This window comes from Rhea pennata, chromosome 1 (genome assembly GCF_028389875.1).
Source record: "Rhea pennata isolate bPtePen1 chromosome 1, bPtePen1.pri, whole genome shotgun sequence".
Lineage (NCBI taxonomy): Eukaryota > Metazoa > Chordata > Aves > Rheiformes > Rheidae > Rhea > Rhea pennata.
In genome coordinates, this window is record NC_084663.1 from 188,812,673 (window position 1) to 188,836,956 (window position 24,284).

General features: G+C 36.5%; 1 protein-coding gene across 1 annotated transcript in view; it reads right to left on the minus strand.

Moving 5' to 3' along the window:
• FREM2 (FRAS1 related extracellular matrix 2) overlaps positions 1-24,284 on the minus strand; it is a 138,534-nt gene that overhangs the window by 103,440 nt on the left and 10,810 nt on the right. The window contains exon 2 of the mRNA XM_062567080.1: positions 21,867-21,956. Within this exon, the coding sequence (XP_062423064.1) occupies positions 21,867-21,956 (90 nt within the window). The remainder of the gene's footprint in view (positions 1-21,866; positions 21,957-24,284) is intronic.

Here is a 24,284-nt window from a genome sequence, read left to right on the forward strand (position 1 = left end):
TATTTCTCAACTAGTCTTTACTTGAACACTGAAGCATTTATCTGATGATTGCATACCTTGGTTCCTCACTTGTCTGTTTTGACATCTCAAAAGGAGACGTTGTTTCAATGATCTATCTACTCACTACATGGGTGCTGCATGCAGCCTCTTAATCAAGTATTTGATGTAAGGGATGCTATTTGGTGCAGTAAAACAGAAGATACAATCAGCAGTATCTTTCTATTACACAAGCTTTAAGCAGTATAATGCTAAAATATATAGAAACACCACATGAACTAGTAATATGAAGTCAACAATGCAAAGATCACTAATTAAAACCTAATCTGAAAGGAAATGACTCCTTTTCACTCAGAACTCCATATGGTTAAAACATACAAAGTAAACTTGATAAAATAAACCTGACATTCTCGCTGTTAAGGAAAACACATGGAAAATTACCAAAAAAATATTTTTTCATTTTAATAAATTGATCAAAATAACTGATTTGTGTCTTATCATTCCAAAGTCATGATGATGTATTACTCTGTGCAGTCAGACATACACACAGGGAGCAATGAGGGTTAGAAAACAAATGGATCTCACTAGGCTACAATAATGCAAAGAAATACAATGTTATATGCTTGGAAATAGTAGTCTTGTTTTGGTAGAAATATGACCCATCATGTCAACTATCAAACTGTATGCTTCCTACAATATACAAGCCACTGTCTTATGTAATGTACTTAAGATGTTTAATTCACTTTGTGCTCCTATGAATAAAAGCTAATCAATGTGGCACTATGTTCCTTCCATAAGAGTAGCTAAGTTACATTTTCGTCACTTGTTATTTGAAATCCCAGCTTAATTCATCCTCTACATTGATGCTTTAAATTTTCTACAGAATACAAATAATAAAATATAATAAATATTATGTTTTATAATGTGTATAATGCTGTATATACACAATCTGTGTAATTTCTCACCTTTTCCATTATTTTATTCTTTTTAAATTTTATATTCTTATCTAAAAAATACACCATCTTCTATGGCATTCTCAATCCTCCGAGAGAAATCCTTTTGAGTGTTAAAAGGAGATGTTATTCTGGAAGACCATTCTCTCACAGTAAAGGACTTGCAACATTTTAAAAAAATTCTATACTGTTAGGTCAGTAAAATTGCTAATAAAATTTTCATAACAGCAGCTAGAGAGCTGTTTTCTGCTTAAATGATTAATTACTGTACGCTGTTGGTAGGGGCAGCCCTGCCCTTCAAGTGTGGCTGCACCATTGCTAGTGCCAGCACGGAGAAATTGAGTGCAACCAGATGCAGAGAGGTGGTGGGACTTCCCCTGCTGTAGGCAGCACAGTTTTAGGGTGCAGACCGTAAAGCCACATCTGAACTGAAGTGCAAAACCAGTGTGGCTGGACAATGAGCAGAACCCATCTAACAGCTCAAAGCCATTAAATGGGGAAACTTCACTTTTTTCTCCCACCACCTCTGGACCACTGTCCCAAGCCACGTCCCTGCTTCTCAGCCCCCTGGTAAAGCAGTTCAACTCCCTAACACTCATCTAACCTAAGAAGCTACTAGTTTTCTTCCGGGGTAGTAAATTCAATCAATTTAGCATGCTATAAACTACAGTGAGATGAGATAGGAAAAGATGAGAGAGGGAGAGGGACTGTTTCTTTTATCAGCTTCTAATTACTACATCAATTCAACTATATCATCTAACCACATTTAACAAGAGGAGCTCAAACTACCTAAACTCTTTAAATACGATAGAGAGAATCAAATATCTCCGGAGAGCTACTTGGCCTGCCTAAGATTTGAAATGCTCTCTAGAGGTACCTAGATTTCCTAAAATCTTGATAAAGCTTTGGAGGCATCACATTTAGGCATTAAGGTCTAGGTGTTGGGGACTGCAAATTCTCTCCCTCCACTCCCTCCCATTCCCTTGGGCCAATGAGCATCTGTTTCATTAATTTAAATTAAAAATTGGGGATGGAATTAATTCCAACCATAAAGCAGTACACTTTTATCATACTTCATATACTTTCAGAATACCGCTCCATACTCCTTAAATAATTATTTTGACGGGCCCCAATTTTAGGTAGTTAAATTGAAAGAAAAAATAACACTTTCTAGTTTTCCTGATAGCTCTGTGATTCTTCTAACTTTAAGCACTGCTGTACATAGGAATGTCTATGCTCAAGCATATAATACTTATTTCATACAAATAGGATAAAGGGAAAGAGATAGTTTGCAGCTGCTTCACCTTGAGCCAAAGTATTAAACACTAATAAATCAAGGGAGCTGCTGAAGCAGCCTTTTATGCAATTTCCCCCAATCCTACCATAAGATGTATTCTCTTCTCTTCTTACAATTCTCTTCTTACAATTAGCGTTCACTAGTCGTGCTGTTGAGTATAAGACTCTGTTGCTAGCCTCAACTTAAATATCAATAATTCCTGCTAATTTGGATATGCTTCTTGCAGATGAAATGTAGGCAACTCATATACACATACAGTTCATAGATCCGAAATATAACAGCCTGGCTTCTGTACATCTGAGTGAAATAACATGGAATTGAACATTTCAGATGGTCATAGTTTGGGTTTATCCAGATTGATATGAGACAGCATGAACCCTGCTTTGAAGAATTCACAGGTTTACAATTTTTTGGTAGATTCAAGTATTTTTGCTTATTGAACTTCTTGAATGTTCACATGCAATCTACAAAGTATAGGCCAACTACTACTCAACAATCTAACCTTTTATTTATTGCTCACATTATTTAGTGAAGTTAAAGAGTATAAATTATTTTCAGAGTGTGTATCTAAATACCATTGCCAACATGGTAGTACTGCAAGTACGAATGGAAACTAGAATCCCATTGTGGTAGTTAGGACACACAGACATAGCATGAAAATGAGACTTTGGCTCCAAAATATGTCGGAAAAAGAAAAGTGATTAAAAAAACAAATACTTATAAAGGAGGGACAATCAAGGCTGAGAGATACAAGAGTTGCAGCCAAGACCACCACCAACATCCTGGGCTAATATCAGGAAAAGCATCGCCAGCAGGGCAAGAGAGGTGATCCTCCTCCCTCTACTCAGCTCTGGTAAGGCCACACCTGGAGTGCTGGGTCCAGCTCTGAGCTCCCTACTACAAGAGAGGGACATGGACATACTGGAGCAAGACCAACAAAGGGTGATAAAGATGATTAACAGACTGGAGCATCTCTCGTATGAGGAGAGAGCTGGGACTGTTCAGCCTGGAGAAGAGAAGACTCAGGGCCGATCTTATCAATGCATATAAAGATTTAATAGGAGTTGGGGGTGAGGGGAGAGGGTAAAGAAGATGAAGCCAGACTCTTCTCAGTGGTGCCCAGTGACAGGACAAGAGGCAATGGACACAAACCGAAATGTAAGTAATTCTATTTAAATATATAAAAAACACATTCTTTTACTCTGAGGGTGACTGAACAGGTTGCCAGAGAGTTGTGGAGTCTCCATCCTTGGAGATATTCAGAAGCTGACTGGACACAGTCCTAAGCAACTTGCTCTAATTAGCCTGCTTTGAGGAGGGAGGTTAGCCTAGATCATCCTCAGAGGTCCAAGTGCTAGTTCCAAGCACAACTGTTCTGTGAATCTATGACTTGCTTGAGGCCACATAAATTGTCTGAAAAATTAGGAATAAACCCATTTTAACAACTTCATCACAAAGCCATCCTTTCTTCTTTTGGAGACACAAGAAGACTCAGAAAGCACCAGATTCTTTTCTAATCACATTATTCTTTTGTACCTAAAACTGAGAATATTCAATATAACCACAATGTCTTTGTCCTTTATTTCACAACTACTAGTATCCTTGTACTTGTTGTATGTACATGCATGCATACTTACATTATCAAGACATTCCATACTCACACCAAAACTTAGAGAAATATAGCTAAATATTTATTAAGACATGTTTGCAGTATTTTGGTTTCAATTCTGTAATCTCCCATGCTCCACTCCCTATTTTCTCTAATCATTTGTAAATTAAAGGATTATACGTAGTAGATAAAAATTTTACTTGCATCTCTAAGCATTTTATTTTATCTGAATCATAACTTCTTGGTATTTCACTCCACTAGCAATTATCTCTGTATTCTTTCCCAACTATTTAGATAACAGGAATGGCCCAGTGCATATGAAAGTAGTTTGTCAAATTTACACTGAAGAGAAAGATAATACAATCTTACTTCCATTAGTTCAATCAACTCATTAAATCTGTTCTCAGTTACATACTGCATCTGTTGTAGTAATTATCTTTTTAAAGAAGTAAAGTGGAACCAGGATCATCTCTAGTTCCCAAAATAGGTGAAAACAGAACTTCAGTCCTTGTTTCATGTATACTACATATGTAAACGGTATACAAACACACTGAAATTACTGTTTAAACAGATTAGATAGGATAGCAATTTAAAAGACTCATTATATTAACTGATTAGTGCTCAGTCTCTGACAAAACTGATAAACAGACACTTCTGATAGGCTCTGAAATGCAGAGAACACCATGATAAAAATACCATGAAGATTAAAAGGACTGCAGATTTTTCTTAGCTAGGGAAAGATTATATAAATTTTACAGAAGTCTTAGTATGTGCAGTTCTAACTTACCCAGTATGAAAATCAGACAAACTTGCATGCCTGCTTTTAACTCCATTCAATTATATTCCCTGTCTTAAAAAGAATTTAAATTATTAGACTCAATCTTTATTTATTTTTTAATGAGATTAACACCTTAATTTCTCCACATTAATTTCAGCAAAAGAAACTATGTGGGAGTTATGAATTGTGCATCTAAAAGCAATTTTTTTCTAACTTCCATCAGCGACTAAGATGTACCTCGACATGAAGTAGTGTTTCTCAGTTCATACCTGCTTTATTGACAAGAAAAAATGTATTCTACATCATTAAATTTAGATTAAGTTCCCTTATAAATGCCTAACCTTCTTTAAGCATTAAATGGCTTCAGTGTAAGCTGTGTAAAACAGCGTTACTTTCATCCTTTTTAAAATATTTTTCAGTTTCTTTCTCCTTGCATGAGAAAAAAATAGTATATAATGATCACTGATAAATCTTCTCTACACCAATCATTATTTTTTTATTATTATAACTACCATCCTTCTACATATTCCTTCTTAGCCTCTTTCATAAAACAGTGTTGACGATGACGTTCAGGAGCTATGTATTTTGCAGGAACTCAGCAACCGGATGAACAACTCCACAACAGAGTCTGGCAGTCTTCAGACTTATTCTGCGGGGGTGCTGTGGTGCCACAGTCCTCCATTCTTGAGCAAGGACCCATTCAGAATATGCTGCACCCCCCCCCCCCACCTCCTAACCTGCAGGTTCCTCCCAGTGGATGCTCAGCAAAGTCTCACACTTACATGGTGTAAGGATATAAATAAGGCACATAACAGACCTGGGAGATCATAAGGGAACTATACCAATCATTATAAATATCTCCCCCCACCCTAAGCCTCTGGAGTTCCTTGCTTTTCTCTAGGTATGAGAACTCTCAGTGTTTTGTCATATGTAAAGATGCCTCCTCGCTGCTCACTCATGTTTAAAGATTATCACTAATATCACAAGTTCTTCATGAAAAAAATTGCAGCATCCTCATTACTAACACTCTGCCCAACTAAGAGTTAAAAGTTAACTTCTACTATTCCTTACTGTTTCATAACTCAGTTCTAGAAAATTACAATGTGTATACAGAGAGAAAACCAGACTGCAGAATTATAAAGTCATAATGTTGATAACCAAGGACATTAACTGATCCTAAAATCATATTAGAAAAAAAAAAAATCATTAATGTATTAGAAGGCAAGATGACAAACTGTTACGATAGCTAGGATTTTATCAAAAGTGATAAAGTCACATTGATATCAATGTATTCAGGTACTTGTTTAACAATAAAATGCACAGACTCAAATATTTGGAAAAGGAAAATGACTAAGGAGATATTTATTATACTCCAAGAGAACTTGCGCTGATTTGATATTGTACTTCAAATATTTAAACATAGGCAGCTCCAATGATATATACCCCATAGTTAAAAACAATAAAATAGCTTATCCACCTACAAGATTTTGATCAAAATTCTGATATTTTAGGAACTATTTTTAAATGCTATTTTTAACAGTTTGCCCTCACTAATAAAATTGCTGAGGAGTAGGATTCATCTGTTTATCTGTAGATGTCTAAATCTGTGCTAGTTATCCTGGGCTCTCCTTACAGTAAATGGAGAAACCAGCACTCCAAAAGAGAAATTGAACTGATCTATTTTAAATCTTAAGACTGATATAAATCACCCTTAATAAACTAGACGAACAACTCCGTTGCCTATAGAGTAATCCCAAAATGTCTAATAGATTTAGAAGCATAATTTTTGGACATCTAAGCTAAAATAAGCTAAAATAAGTCACACTCATCCATTTTGGTTTTCATCTGAATTTCAAAGAGCACAGTGTTTTTGAGGAGAAGCATTTTCTGCTATAAATAATTCTGTTACAACAAATAGGCAGACTACTGAAATATATTTGCCTATTTAGGTAATGACTCTGTGTTACGAAAAAAAAAAAAAAAAAAAGGAAAGAAATTGCCCAGGAAAATGTACTTGAAGTCCTGTAAATTTGGCCAGCTCTTACTAACGAAGAGAAGACATGTAAACATAGCAATATTAAGATATAGGTATAAGCACATAAGCATTGCTTGTGTGATCATCTGATTAGTACTGAAACATTAGCAATGAACTGATTGGCACATGGATTTTGTCAATGTGGGCTATTTATTTAGCAAGTATATCCAGAATCTCCAGAGAATCTGTGCTTGGAATAACATATGCTAGAATTCATGCCTTGGCTTCCCCTTTTAAGCTATGCAGCCAGTTTAGAGTAAAACAAGTAGGTTAGCACATACTATTAATCATACCTTTGTTCCTCCTATGTATCCTAATTCAATGTCATTTAGCACACAGCCCTGTATTTTGGAATAGAGCTGCACAACATTGCCGAAAGGGAATTCTCAGAGGGAATAGTATGCTTAAGGAGAGGAAAGGAAGAAGTGATTTTTCATCTTAGCAAAGAATAAGGCAAGTCCTACTAAACTCCTGAATAAACAATTGAAAGATTTAAAAAGAAGACTAGAAAAAAGGTATGTAAAAAACATAGGCCCACGTTTACTCATGGGCACCACTTTGCACTGAAAACCCACCCCAAATATTTTATTTTACTCTTAATCCCTGAACCTGTGTTTATCAGCTTCTTGATGATCTCTTATCAGTTCTACAGTGAAGTGGTGGGTTGGGCTTGAGAGTTCTAATTTCAGATATTGTGAACAGCGGAAGATAAAAGTTGATTCAAAAAGTATTCCTTAACAGTATGAAAAAATCTCCTGATTTCCTTTTTTCCTTCACTAATTTATTTTTCACTAAACTTGGAATCTTCTCTATGCAGAACAAATGTACAGTATATATACATTTTAAAATTCACTGCTGCTTACAACAAAATGCTGCTTCCTTCCAGTGTAGTTGGCTGACTGGATTACAGTATGTATAAGCAAAGGTCAGGGTAAAGAATTGTTTATGCAAAGCTAAGCACGGAAGGAGGAATACTTGCTTTTCTTCAGGTAGAAAGCCAGTTCAGGCATGTCAGGAATTCAAAGTCCAAGACTTAGCCGGGAACCAGGCTACCTACTAAAGCAACCTCAGCTTAATACAGTAAGGAATATGAGAGAGACGGAATATGAGAGAGACAGATTTTATATATATATATATATATATATATATATATATACACACACACACATATATATACACACACACATATATCTCCTGTTTGAAAATGTCCTTGTTACATAAACTCAAAGCTCAAAGAAACTAGCTGGCTCAAGGGATTGATGCTTGGTTATAAAACCTTTAGCTTATAGATGATCAGTTCAAGGCAGCGTAATTAAGGAAAAGCAATGCAACTGTGCACAGACTGCTGGAGAGCTATATGACAGGGTAGTCTAGGGATCTAATCCAAGCAGAAAATCATTCACATCACATTTGGTATCATGCAGCAGCGTGTCAGCAAAAAGCCAGCAGCATGAGGGTGAAATCATATTCTGATCTGGCAAATTAGTATTTTGAGCAACACTAATCAGGCATGTTGGATAAACTCTATGGGAACAATTTTGTACAAAATTAGAGAAAATTAAAGAAAATCTGCCTGAGCTTGTTCTATTTTCACTTACATAAGTAGGGAGTTATTTCATTTGACGATATTAGACTAACCCTGATCTAACTAAGCAGAACAGAATAAACCACAGAATTCTTTAAAATATTTCATATATATCTATATATCATAGAATCATAGAATCAGTAAGGTTGGAAGGGACCTATGGAGATCATCTAGTCCAACTTCCCTGCTCAAGCAAGGTCACCTAGAGCATGTTAGACAGGGTTGCATCCAGGCGGGTTTTGAACATATCCAGAGAAGGAGACTCCACAACCTCTCTGGGCAACCCGTGCCAGTGCTCCGTCACTCTCACAGGGAAGAAATTCCCCCTCACGCTCAGGCGGAACTTCCTGGTGGTTCAATTTCTGCCCAATGCCATACATAATATTATTTAGAAAAAGTCAGCACACGATGTGGTTTTGAACATCAACAATAACATACAATTTTGCAATTTTCAGCTATTTAAATTGTTAACTGCGAAAAACTTGCTTTTATAAATTAGCATGTTTGTAAAAGTTTTTGGTTTTTTAAAGTGCTGCTTATTTTTATGAAAAGTTGTCTGGGGTGAAAAATGTTAAGGTAACATTAAGAGTAACAAGATATACTTTTCAAGAATGTGGATGGGTGGGTGAGTAAAGACTATGAGTTGTTCTCTTAAAACACATTAGGCAAAAATATTACTAGAGGCCATATGAAAATACATAACAATCCCTAGATTTTGAGGACTGTACCATTCAGCTTTAACTTTTGCTTCTAACTCTTGACTCCTCAGTTATGTTATTTAAACGTCCTTCTACCTGTCTTATAACACCACTTCTTAATTTCCTTGAGGATACTGGGAGGGAGGAAGTAGGATTTTTTTTGTCTCTTAAATATGGAATTTGGAAAAACAGCACTGACAAGAATGTTTTGCAAACAGTATGTTCTCTTTTCAGCTCTTCCTTACTGAACTCTAAGCAAGCTTTGCTGCTGACTCTAGTTGCATGTAAAAGCAGTAAAAGCTGAGTTTCTGTGAGTTCTTGCTCTGTAGGTTTCAAGGCCCAAAGAAGCATTTCTAATCATTTAGCTTGATCTTCCACATTAAAAGAGCATAAAATTCCAGTCAGAATCTCTGTGCTGGATGTAGTTGGACTGTATTTCAGTTAGCTATCTGTTCTTGAAGACAGCAAGAGATGGAAAATTCACCTTACCTTGAGATGCTGCTATAATAGTTAAGTGTATTCACTATAAAAAGCTATTTCCTCATCTCTAATCTGAATCAGTATGCATTCAGCTTCCAACCTTTGACCCTGGCTGTGTCATGTCCTGCTACAGGTGAAATTTATAAATCTACCATTCAAAAACTTCTAGCAGGAAAGTCACTACTTAGACTCTGTTTAGCAGAATTGTAATTACTGTCAAGTCTCATGAAACAAAGCACACTCAGGAAACTAGACTTTCCAGCTTTTGTGAAAGTTGACAAAATCTGCAATTTTTCAAATAAAACTCATTTATTAAACCTCATAAAACTCCAAACTCATTTTTTAAAATATTAACTCAGTTTGGACTGAAAGTTTCAGAAACACATGACAAAACTCGTCTATGTCAAATGCTGAAGAAAAATAAAATCCACATTAACTCTTTGTGTTTATCTTTGTAACTAAAGCATTCCATTGCATCCAGTCTAATATATCTATTCAAAACAAGAAGTGATGTAGAAGTGATGCAGGAAAAAGAATAGAATAGAATCTAATTTTTTGACTAAAACAATACATTGTCTATTGATGACATGATCATCAAGCAAAGGCATGTGAAGCAAAATCAAGGCATACATGCATTTCAAAAGCATGTTCCAGTTAGGAAATGCAGCCCTATCCCAAACAGCTTACACATACACACTCTTATAAAAAATGTAAACAAATCCACAGGTAAAAATAGATTTATTCTCTTGCAATTGTAGAAGCCAAGCAACAAACTGTAACAAATTATACCTAATCAAGAAAGAACAGATTCATCCCACATAATAGCAAACTTTAAGGTACCTGAGTTGAGTGAGGTTTCCCTAGACAGGCAGCTCCAGATCTAGCCATTTGAGATCTGAACAATTCACTAATTGGAGAGTTTTTCAGTGCTCTTTACACAGGTAAAAGAGGGAAGTGGAAAAATCCAAGTATTAATACATTGTATTGCTTCAGGCAGAACCATCGCTGGTAAAAACTGTCCTACTTATTTGAACCCAGCTCATAGATCATTCTATCGATCTGAAACAATATACTTGAAAATAAGCACAAGGTATATATTAATTGCATGCACAAACCTTAGCCTTCCTCGAGGCCCAGTGTTGTATCAGTGGTGGAACAGTGCTGAAGACAATCTGTTGCCTTGCCCCAGTCAAACTTGTAAGTGGTGTGCAAACGACAGGACCGTGCTGGAGCAGAGGCTAACTCAGCTCTTCCCAGCGCCTGCTGTCCCTAGAGGATCTTAGCCACCTGATAACCCCCTGATTAGCCCCCAGCAATTTGATTCTTGGTACAACTGGGCTATGGCAACAATTAGAAGGCAGAAAAACAGCAGAGGAAACAAAAAGGTTGCTGGGATAGAGACTTGGAGGACAGAAAGCTGAACACTTAACTGCGCAATCCCTTCACACAAAGGTAAGTGGAAACTCCCCAGGCGGGCGAGATGCAGGGAGAATAAGGAGCTAGGCTCTCATACAGGGTAAGACTGAGGGGAAAGAAAGTTTTCTACTGGGCTAGCTGGAGCAGAGAACTCATTAAATAGCAGCTCAAAAGGGTCTGGTTTTGATGAGATGGGATAGGGAATCCTAACTGTGCTTGAAATACTCGTTCCATGCAAAATTAAACAGCTTCAATAAAAGAGATTCACCTCACATCTCCAATAACCTAAAGCAGTTGTGTAAGAAATACCTGTGAGTTTCCTAAGGCAGAGAAGAAAATTGTGCACAGGTATCAGTATTAATGAAATAAGCAGTGAACTATCAGGTAAAAGCAGGACACTTGTAATCTCATCTCCTTTTGTATGTGTGGCTTAAGGCCCAAAACAGTCAATATATCTACTCAACCAACTGACCTATAAGTCTCGCTAAAATTTAAACATGCCCTGTTTAATGCTATTCTAAATTCATGTGAAAAAGGAATTATGGGCAGAACTGGATTAGAATTCACAGCAATTGTTCCTGCACCACTTCTAAATCTAATCACGCACTAGAGGTGTCTGTCACTGATTATAGAGGAAACTTAAATTTATTAGGACTACAAATACAACAGCTTAAGGACCTGTCCGAATCGAGGACATAATCCTGCTTAAACTGCCCACTAGAGAAGCCCTGCCATTTCTATCTGCCAGCCACACTGAATTTTGATTATTTTGATTCATCTTTTCACGTGTACAATAGCCTAGCATCTATCCCTGAGAAGGAGATTTCAGAACATTTCACTGTTCAGCTTACCATGCAGCTGCAAGGAAATTTAAAAGGTTTCAACTAGCTTTCTCTTCAATAGGATCTTATATCTCTAACCAAACTGTCCTCAGTGCAGTCCTCTCAGGAGATATGTGCTTGAGCACATGGTACTAGAAGTCCTCTTCTGTAATGAGGAAGCAGCCCAAAGTGCACTTCTGCGGTTAATCAGTGTAGATGACAAGTCTTAAAATTATATAACTGGTTACAGTTGCTCAGGTTCTTGAATTCAAAAGCTCTGCCTAAACACAGGACATTTTACTGGAATAAGAAATCCAGTGCTTTGGGGGGCCCTTAAATAAAAATCTTTCAGTTATAAAAGAGTTTTAGTGATTGTAAATAACAGAATGCTATTAGTTATGGAAAACTTCTCTTCTATGACGTGCTCATGAAAATCACTTAAGTCAATGAAAATTTTTACCAGTTTCACTAATGTAGTATCAAACCACAAACCTTTAGGCACAAAAAGCCTTATTGGATGAACTGGGCTTTGAATCAGACTTCAAATCTGCCTTTAACAGTATTCTTATAATTCTCTCTTTAATTATTATGTTCCATCCAAATGACAAAACTTTAAAGAGGCAGCAAGGTGTGTGGTAACAGCATTCCTATGGTCTTGAGGAAAGCACACATCACACAGCAGAGTGACAGAAGCGCTATGTTGGTACTTAAATTAAAAGTTACTGAGATTGGAATCCTGGCAAACATTCAGGAAAATGCTATATCAAGTTGAACGAATTAATGTTTTACTAATGACTTGAACTTAAACAAGCTGAAGCCCTTCTCTGGAAAGAGAGGAGAGAAAAGAAAAAAAAATAAAAAGGAGATTTGTCTTTTTAAAGAGCTTCCTAAGTGCTAACTGCTAAATGAAATAGTTTATATTACTAAAACTAAAAATTAATTAGTTAAGTCTGTAAAGGAGAGATTAACTAAAGAAAATCCCATGGAAACCAAGCCACAATATACTGACTTAAGACATTGTCATCTCAACCAAACCCAAACAAAAAACAACACAGGTTTACTCTAAGAGGATTTTCACTCTACTTGTATTACTCCTGGTTCTGAACTTCCTCTTCTTAAATTCTTCAATGCCAATTACAAAAAAAAAAAAAAAAAAAAAAAATAGTCATGTAGTTTCAGGGAAAACTTGAACATCCAAACCTAGTGTGTTTTTATGAAATCAAGCTTTTGCCAGAAGAGAATGGTAGGGAAGTGGTCCCTATATTGAAAGATTCAGCAAGGCTGAGTACATGAATATACCAGTGCTTACAGCTTAATTTCCCAACAAAATCCCTTTTCAGCCCTCACAATCTTATATGTGCTGCACTTTGCAGTACCAGATCAGAAGAGAGATCTCCAAGTGCATTGTATTTCTTAAAAGAAAGTTCTTCTAAAAAGTTTCACACAAAAACTCTGAATAAAATTCATTATCTTAAACTAGCTCCATTGTTCTGCTGCAGTAATGCTAAATTAGCAAATATCTAAACTCATAGCTAAGAGTGCTTTTCATCATACCAACCATTTGATACAGGAAATCCTAGGTACACAGATTGGATCTCTTTTCTTAAAGGAGGCGTCTAATCCCCCATCACTCATTGATTATATAAAGTTTCAGTTTCGGCACATTCCCAATGCCTGCCAGCCCACAATGAAGATTTGGCAGAAGTTAGTTAATTACATAATGTAATACAAATAAGCTTTTGATTTAAGATCATGAAGAAGCAATAAAATCCACCATGTATTTGCATGCTATGTGGGCTAGACTGCCATGGAGAGTGTTTCTTACAAAAGCAAGAATGACTTAAATTAAGATGCAGAAAATGCAACAGTTTAATTACAATGGATGCCTTCATTAGATTTTCTCCATTTTGAATCTATCTAGATTGTTGGTGTATTTCCATAAGTTAAGACTCACTAACTTCGCTTGGTGGAAAGCTGTTCATGTAAATGCAGTTACTATAGATGTGTTTGTCCCTCTTGAATAAAAGGTAATCTCATTTTTAGAGAAATCAAGAAACTTCCCAGATGCATCTACTCACCAGGTGAACCATTATGGAAACTCCAGAGACTATATACTGTTAACTGACAAGTGAAGTGATAAATGCTCGACTCATCCTGAAGGCAATTTTGAATCCCTCAGTGAAAACAGGCTGTGAAACCAGTCTGAGCTGCTGTGAACACTGCTTATCAACAGCAGCCAATGTCCCTTCTCTCATTTCATTTTACTCCAGAACTGTTTAGTCTGTCCCAGCCAAAAATATCTGCAACCAATAACCAATGTTATTTCACAGGATTATTATAACTTACTTTAGGAATTCATGTCTTTCTGTAGGGTCTCATCTCACTAGCAATCAACCAGTGTTACTCCCAAGAGTTCCCAGTTTTTCCACTTGGGCCTGTGTCTCCTTAATCTCTTTAATACTTGCATTTTGACCTAATCTTATTGCACTTTGGTATTCTTCTTTTGCTGCCTGCTAGGCCTTGTTACGTAGTATAAAGCGCAACTTAACTCTTATATTATTATTTGAAGTAAAAAGTCTACCAAGTACTTAGAATGCTACCTTGAGCACAATATTCTTTGCCTTTCACCTGAGCAGGTCAAACTAAGTCAATTTGACTATTCAGCTGGGCAAAGCAAGCAGGATTCAGTTACAAAAGCAGAGCCTGGTCATTTTTTTTTGGTTGCTTTGAGATTTTTTTGCAAATATATTTTTCACAAGAGGTGTGGTTATTTATCAAGTCATCTCAGCCAGAAGTTACAGAAATCTCTATTACAAGGTTATGGTGCAAAAACATTTCTCTTCTGCCTATGCAACCCGAAAGTTGGGATACTTATTAACACGGAAGACAAGGCTACTGACCCTGATTCAAAGCGAACTAGAACCAAAATACAGCCTGCCCAAAGCAGTGATCTAAACCATCTGCCTAAAAATTATTCCGGAATGCAGTGCTCCAAATCTGCCTGTTCAAGCTGCTTTATGTTGTGGAAGATAATGGGTGTTAGCAGAAAAAAAATACAACAAAAAGGAGGGAAGGAGGGAAAAAAAAAAGAATTTGGTATTTAGTAGTCCTGTGGCAACAGTACTTATTTGGAAGCTGGAACATTATGGCCATGTTCCAAACAGTATTTAAAAGTGGGGAGGCAAAAGGGAGGCAAACAGAAAATGAATATAAACCTGCCCAGAATGTAAGTGAGGGCACATTATTTGGACACCCTAGAGATGGGGAGTATGGATTCACATCCTAAGAGATAAAGGAGGGAATTGCATCCGAGTCTTCCCTATTTGGGCGAAGTGCCCTAACTAACACATAAAGGGTAATCACAACATGATTGGCTTTCTTTCCTAGTCCAAAGCAGTACTCTAAAACTATTCTATCAATTACACTGTTTTGCTTTTGTTAAAAGCAACCAATATTTAGGTGGAAGAGAACACCTAAGAAAAGCTTTGCTTTTGGTTAAAACTACCTCTTGAACCCAAACAATAATAAATAAATATAAATAACAAGAAAAAACTTTGCCAAAACAACTAATTTTTTCCCTCATCCTTCTCCAAAAAGCATTTCATTTTAGCTGGAAAAAACAGACTTTTTTTCTATGTATATATTTGGATAATAAAGATTTAAGGAACAAACTGAAAATGCAGTTATTTATTTCTACCAGCCAGTCTAAAATGCTAGTACAAAAAAACAAACTAATTTGTACTAAAGTCATGGAAAGACTTTCATTGTCTTCTGTAAATCTGTATGAGACTTTATGACTTTATATGCCCCATGTAATCATCTCTGCCCAAAATACACAGCCACTCCTATACACTCCTTTAGCTATCCTGCTTAGATCTTCATTTTGCTGTGGCTGTGCAGCCACACTGTTGAGAAACCCCCAAAGTAATCTTTTAATACCCCCCTCCCCTTAAAAAAAAAATGTAGTGTCAAACTACTATTTAAATCCTCTGGTAATATTTACAGTTAGAAGTGTGACGTGTGGAAAATTGTTTGGATCCCAGACTAAAGTATATCAAGATAGCAGCAACAAGCCTGGCAGCAGACCAGATTCCTATTCAGTAGCTGGCAAATGATTGAAAGTACTGCCAAATATGCCATGCCCTCATTTTTAAGCCAAAGATGAACGAAGATGTAGTCTCTTGCCAAGACTGATGTGCCCAAATGTCACATGTCAGGTCAAGCAAGGATGCTGCAAATAATTCCCAGTGGTATTTTAGTAGTCTGCTTCTTCAAGAACTGTCAGCTATTGAGCTCCAAATGCCTGCTCCTCCACTATTATTATAGCTCATCTGGAAAACATCAATGTTATGACTTTGAAAAACAGCACAGACACCTGTTTTAGCTCTATAATTATACTCAGGAGCATCATATTGTTCTCTCACAAAAGAACAAAGCATACTAGAATAGTGAAATTCCTAAAAATAATAAAGAATATATTTAGTAAAATAAAGAACGACAGAGATGAAATAATTATTTCACAAATTAAGTGGAAGATTTTCTAAGCAGCAGAACAGTGTTTCTTTAACTAACATTATTTCTTGCACAAACATACTTCTAAAAAGCCTATGAAGTTTTCTCAGAAGTTAAAGGCTTACCTCAGGGAACTGTTTCTGAAAGACTTTTTTCGATGAGGATTTAACTAACTGTTAATACAGGAAAATACAATGCTATGCTAAGGCATTTAGGGATCTATAACAAAAAGTTTAAATGAGATTTAGCTAATGATGTAAATCACTGGTTTGTGAGCCTCGACTTTGCAATACTTCGACTTGAACTCAAAAAAGACTGCTCCAAAGAGCAAAAATAAAAGAAATTCTTTTTCCTTCCCTGCTGATCTTCTGCAGTCCTAGAAGAGCCATAAAAATCTGTCACTATTTCCCTCTGAAATCATTCTATCCTTAAGACACTATGCTGCAAGATGCCACTTAGCAGTTTAAGGAGGATTCAACTCCTAAAGCAGCAGTTAGAGGAATCCACTCATCACTGATCGGAGAATGGAGTGAGGCGAGGATGGGACTGATTATGATTCAAATTAAGGCTGTACAGGAAACGGTTTCCCCCACTTTTTTTTTTTTTTTTTTTTTTTTTTTTTTTTGGTGTTCTGATCCCAAATCAGGGTTAACAGCTAAAAATCTCTCTTATTTCCCCCCCCACCCCCCAACAGGAAATTTTTATGGAACTCAGTCTATAATGCAAGCCACTTAGTACGGCATCAGCACCTTGCCGCAAAAACCGGAGCCACATAACATGGTTATGGTCAGTTATGGTTCACAGTACTTCAAAAGCTTCAGACAACATACAGGGGGAAGAGGAGCAAATATGTCAGACTACTATGACCACAACACTAGCAAGAAATGACAGGGTCATGAGCAAGGTTATATCTAAAAAATATTTGGGATTTGGTAACTGTAATCTTTAAAAAGAGAAGCACTACTTTTTAACTAGCAGTTAGCACCCTGCTAAAACATGCCCAGCAAACAAAACCCCAGTTGCAATACATTACTGGTATTGCTGGTTGTCTGGCCTTGTCCACATGGATGTATTTGCCTCTGTTACTGTCTGAATGCTTTGAGTTTAGTGCCAGTTTAATGGTGTATTTGTTTTATTCTACACCATCAGGAAAATCCATTCATAAAATTAAAAATAAAAAGGTAAACTACTTCAACTAATTTTGCATTATTCAAAACACTACAATGACACTAGAAAAAGGGACAAGCAGGGCAGAAATTGAAGGTAAATTATGGAGTTCAGTTTTAACTGTGTATTCTCACTGTTGGTTTCTCTTATAGGAAGAATGCCTCAGATAACCGACAAGAGATGTGACAAGAAATTTTAGTGTGGCATTTTCTGAAGCAGGCACAAGAGCTCAATACACTGGAGCTAATTTCTGTGTCAACTTTCATTCCATATGGATCAATACCATTTTGCACAGCTGAAATACCAACTCTCTGCATGTGTTTGATGGCTTGCAGCTTCTCTGACTCAATAATACAAAGTTGCTGCAGATACTGCAATTTTTGATCAAGTGTATTGTATTTTTATTTAAGTTACTCTGGCAATCTGTTTCACTAATTAAAAGGCTCAGGTATTTTCAATTGATTTTTTTCTTCAGTCTAGTGAATCTCAGTATTTTGCAATTTTGTATCTTGCAGATCAATCCAGGAGTTCACCTATCAATCTGAATTTCTATCTTTTCCTATCTCTCCATCTGAAAAGAATTCTGTTTTCTTCCCTGTTTTTGTAGGATTGGTTCCTTTATTAGTCATTGAATTAATATTATAATTTAAACAATAAGCTTGTATAATTTAAACAATAAGCTTAATAACTTTGCACTTATTAAAAAGAAGGGTTTTTTTTTCCACCTTGTTACTGTAATGTGAAAGCCATTTTTGAGAAAAAGAGGTGCAACTGAGACTATTTTACAACCTCTGGGGCAGGACGGGGAGAAATCTTTTTCAAGGTTCTGCTAAAATGGACTCATATGACTTTTTCAGAATCAACAAATCTCTACATGATTATTTTAAGATGCATCAAAATTCAAAGCAAAACTGAAAGCCAGTTAATTTGAACTGCAATGGCTTCTTCTTTTTTTTTTTTTTTTTTTTTTTTTTTTTTTTTTTTAATCACATAGAGCAGTATCCTACACTCCAGTGACTTCTTGTTCCAAGCATCATGAAAATGGAATGGAAGACTCACAACATATGCTTTATATATCTTGAGTCTGAAATCTCAAACATGAAGAGTCAGACTCTTTTCTAATACAAAAAAGTACTGATAAATAGCTCAATTTTGTTACATTTATTTCACTTTTTAAATTATTCTTTAAGAATCTTTAAGACCTTAAAACTTCAGCCAGTCTTCTTTCTGGTAAAACCACTTGACTGCAATTTTAACACATCAGGCCTATGCTTTAGCTTGTAGATTGCAATCCTAAAAGGCCTGCTTTTCTTTTTACTCCTGTCTCTTCCTATCAAGCCTATTTTTGCTCTATTTAGTTATACCTAAAAATTTATCACTAGACAACCATAATTCCTGAACTAGTCTCTATCTGGCTAGACTACAGTTTTCCTACTTGGCCAATAAGTAAACAAGTCCCCTTTAGTTCCATATTTTCAGATCCTGAGTCATGATTTGGTATGCAGCATGATTTTTAGCTTGCCCCCACTGTAAACAACAGGCAAAGGGCCAAGACCTGGGAGATCCCCACTTGGCTCTTTTCTCCTCGTTTACCCACCTATTTTACTGTTGTCCTAACTTGCTTACCACAAACGCTGGCCACATTTAAGAGAATAAACAAAATTCCAGATCCAAAAAGAAACTCACAGCAGAGCAGTTTAATGCTTCTCAGTACTTGGCATGTCTCCATACAGTAGGCTGAGATAACAGCCTCAGACTATCATTATTTAAAAGAGACTGAGGAAACAGCTTCCAGGTTTACAAATAAGTCAGTGTATAAGTGGAGCAGATCAACCATCAGAAGATGGATACAGAGATGATTATCTTGTCCTATTCATAGATCACGAACAAATATTGGAAGACCCAAAGGACAGCATTTTACTGCTTCTATGAGCAGCTCCAGAAGTAGAGGGCACATTCACATTAATTCACATTACTTGAAGAGAACTAGGACTGGTGTTGTAGGTTCTGCTGGCTGAGACACAAGAGAACTAGAAAATACAAATGCTTAGGTCACAGGATGTGTCTTGATTTGTTTTTATTTATTTATTCAAAATAACATTAACTGAATAACACAAACAAATACTCATTCATCAAGAATTCCAAAGCTTCTCCTGATTTCAGTGGGATCATTTATGGAATATGGCACAGTTCAGCTTAAGTGAAGACCCATCTGATTCATTTACAGCATTAGAGGCCATCATTACTTTTTTTACTACTGCAAAATTCCTAATACAGGAAGTGGAAGAAATCTGAAACATGTAACTCAATAGCAGTAGGTGTTGGTACTCTGTGCTGAATCTTTCACTCTGATCTTGTCTATAATCTCGTAGAAGGATTTGACTTAAAAATCAAGAACATTAAAACAATAGTCTTGGTACCACTAGCATTCCGCCAAAACACACCTGAGCTGCAGAACATTGGCTTTGATGTTTTTCTGAGGAGGGCAGAAAAACAGTTAAAGAACCTGCTGGATTTTTCATGCTGTCATAGATTCTGAAGACGCTGCTAATAAGCCTGAGTTATTTTAAGCAGTCTAACATTAAAGTTTTGACCACAATTTTATCCCCTTTAAATACAATTTACCATATTCAATCAAACAAATCTTACAAAACATTCTGAAACACAATTCTGCATTTTTCATTGTGTCATTGAAGAGACTCAGGAATGCAAGTACCATGTTGTCACCTAGCTATGTAATGTGCAACTTGATAATGTCTTTACAGCTTCCAAAGGTTCTAAAAAAAGTCAGCAAGCACTTAATTATCATAATGATTCTTTGTATTATCAAAAATAGAATACTGTACACAGACTGTGGCAGCAGACATGGTAGGTCAGCTTTCTAGTAAAATAAAAATTGTCAGTAGAGTCTCAATATATTAAGTGCTATTTATTTCAAACTATGTATTTGCCACTGGAAAGCGTTCAGATAAAGGAAGAGAACCATCATAAATGTTGGGTTCTGAAGGAGCAACTCAGTCTTAAGAATTGATGTCTACAGATTGTTTCCGGAGAGTAAACTTTCCTCTACTTGAATTGTTCCTCTCACAGGAAACTTTGAAACATCAAGAGTATGAGTATTTGTTCACCTACTAGAAGAATTTGAAAATCATGTGCAATGTCACCATGTGGTGACGTCTGTCATAACAAAATGATAGTAGTACAATGAAAATACTTCTCCCTTTGTTCCATTATCCTTCCTTAGCTTTAAATTTCTCTAACCTATGTCTCAGTTAAAATATTTAAGGAAAACAGGCCAAATATTACAAACTTATCTCACTACTTTTCTGAGGTAGCAGAGATTTGCAAGCACATTTCTCTAGAGGCACTATCTCCTCTGCAGTTGCCCACCACAATGAACAGCAGAACATGCCTTTAACATGCTATGCCTAGCAGCAAAGGAGGGTGACATAATTGTGCAATCTGTGAGGGACAGGATAGATCCATATTCACTGAGCTTAATACTGCAGTCAGACATATATCTTGTGAAAAGAGTAAAAGTTGAGTATACAAGAGCTGTAAATAAGCTGATGTGAAATATTTTTTCCCTAAGAATATTTTTCAATCAACTAATAAACTCATTATGCTAAAATGAACTAATCAAAATCAACTAATCAATTAATAAAACTCATCGTCAGTTATTCATAGAGCAATGCAGCATATATTTAAGAGATATTAAAGAGGTATAATCTAGCCACCTACTACCACACACAGGAATATCCACATTCAGGAATATCCACAGACTTTGGAGGAGAAAAGCCTGCCAGCATTGTTTCGATTACCCCTCAGACTGCTCCCCTTTTTCCTGTTTTATTAAATAAATAAATAAATAAATCCTCTGAAGACACTACAAGCTAATAAACCTGGATTTGTTTTTACTCCTTTCTCTTGCATCTTTCACAACCCTCCAAAATATTATCAGTGACGAGAATTCATCAGTCACCTGATGAAGATCTTTAATATAAGAAAAGTCCCTCTGGCATGGCAGAGATAGAAGAGCTTCGTACATCAGGGAAAATGAGTATATGTGGATATAGGAAGAGCAGCTTTATAGTTGAACCTTTTAAAAGAGGCAGACAACCACAACTGCACATGAAAATCTAGAAGGTTTTCATCATCATCAGGTTTTCAGAAACTTACGTGTATAGAGCCTGGATGGGGAAAACACAGGTAAAATTGCATAAAGCCCAGAAATCTGAGTGGATTTTGAGAATTTCACTCTCCTGTCAGAGTAGGTTGAGGTGTGTGTTTTTTTTTTTCTTTTTAAACTAAGAGGCAGTTATCACTTCTTCAAAACATCTATTTATAGTCACCAGAAATACAGCCCACGATATTGAAAAGATTTTTTTAAAAAAAAATCACAGTCCAGCAGTTAACATGGATTCTCCTTAATCAAATTCAGCGCTTTTGCAGTCCCAAATTATACTTAAGATCTTTCTCTTTCAAGAGCAACAAAAGCAAAATCTTATGAGTACTCACCACCATCTTCAACCATAAAATGAAAAATGTCACTGGTGGCATTGTCACCTGCTCGTAAAATGTAGCATATCTTCATATCATCAATATCAGCTGAAAAAATGAGAAAATACATCTTACTTTAAACATCACAGCTAAGAAGCTACAGGTATAAAAAAAATTGACATGTCTTGAATAGCTTAGCTTCAACATAGAACAGTCAAGATTCTTCAGCAGAGCTCAAGCATTTCAGTTTTAGCAGAGTTCAACAAATATCATTCATTACCCTCCCCAGTGCCCTCTTCTGTATTGACAAACAGAACCCCAAAGAAATGTAAGCAGATGGGCTCAACAGTGGGAGCTGTTTCATGTCTTTTGTGGTGCATTTTCTTAAACAGAACTATATTCACTAAGGTACTGATTCAGCTGCTATTCTTCATCCCGGAATTACTGTGGTCTGCTCTAGGCCACTCTGAGATGCCCAACAAGCTGCATGTTATTGACCTAAGAAAGCACTGCTAAAAAGATGATCCATAATTCAGTATATTTCACAGCTTTCCCATACATACAAACAAGCAAACAAAATGGAGTAAATAAAGAATACATTTAACCTAACTTTTATTTGATAGTAAATAAATATATTTTGGCACGATCGCACAAAACAGACCCTGGATTTGTTGCATTGTAATTAACACCACTAAGAGTAACAGAAATGGCCTTAAGCACTTCTGGCTCTTCCTTAACATTAAGTAATGAGAGCTGATCAGTCTTCTGTAAATCCATATAGTACATAGTTCAGCACCAGTTCTCAGGAGACGATGGACCTAATAATCACTGCTACCATTGAAAAAATGACAAAGAATTGCCCACTGCCACCACCAATGAGTGCCGTCAGGCACAAGTGCACTGCTCACAGTGCAGCTGAATGAAAGAGCAAAGAGATCACAGTGTATGGCAAAGAAGTGTTACTAATGAAGTTATTGATATTGATATTAAAATATTCCTTTGCTTTCCTACCTCATCTAAATTCAACTTCTGAGTTCTCTCAGAAATGCTTTTTCCTTTATTAGCAGTTTTTCTTTTTAAAACTCTAGTAAACCGTTAGCCTATGCTGTATTTTTACATGACTAGTTTAAGATTGCGATTATTATATGCTTCATATTCACGTTAAGCAACATATATTTTTATTACATTGTCTTTGAATATGCCTATGTCAAAGAAACACGTAGCCATATTCTATTCTGTTGTGAGGCAAATACTATGGCACATTCAACACTAAAGAATCAGAGTATCTCAGATATTCAAATCAACATTATCAAAGCAAACTGTATCCTCAAAGCAGGATACGAAAGAATGGTCCATATGTCACAAGTGCAGAGGTGAAAGAAAGCAGGACTCAGAGAAGGACTAATTTGATCAAATGGAAATCTGTATCTACTTCATCCTAATATAAGCCAGATTGATTGCACTCTAAAAAGGTGAATCCATCTGCATTAATAAGACCGTCCTTTGGCACAAGGTTGGGATGCAGATCTCTACCCTTATCAACGTCTTTAAATACTTGAAGGGAGGGTGTCAAGGGGATGGGGCCAAACTCCTTTCAGTTGTCCCGTGTGACAGGACAAGAGGCAATGGGCAGAAATTGAAGCACAGGAAGTTCTGCCTGACTATGAGGGGGAATTTCTTCACTGTGAGAGTGACGGAGCACTGGCACAGGTTGCCCAGAGAGGCTGTGGAGTCTCCTTCTCTGGAGATCTTCAAGGCCTGCCTGGATGCAACCCTGTCTAACGTGCTCTAGATGACCCTGCTTGAGCAGGGGGAGTTGGACTAGATGATCTCCAGAGGTCCCTTCCAACCTTACTGATTCTATGATCCTATGACCCTGCAGATGTCTGACATGAGAAAAGAAGTCTTCTACCCAAAGGGACCTGGCAGAGGTCACAGGAAATCTCTGACTGAAATGACAGGAAAAAAAAAATCATGGTATTTTCTCCATTGAGTACTATCGTCCATTCAAGAGGCAAGAAAAATTAGCTCACAGAAACCCCCTCTGCTTCCACAGTTGATTACATCTGGCATGTGACCTTGCTTATTTAAAGTAGTCTCAGATATATCTACACATTCTCTACTACAGAGATCGCAATCTCTTAAACTGCAAAAGTGCCCTAGACCATCTTTCCTGTCAACATCTTTTCAAAGGACATGGTATACAATCTGTATGACTGCAACATCATAAGTAGCGCTCAAACACTACAGTGAGGCATTCTGTTTTAAGAACCCAGACAGCTGTAATTAAAATCTAGACTAGACTAGACAGACTAGACTTCAGCAACAAGTTTCAATTCATGTTTTTGAATCATCAGTTACTACAGAAAAAAACATGCAAGAGGCAAGCAAATGTTTATCAATACAATGTTTTCCAGTTTTCTTGAGTGGTGACAG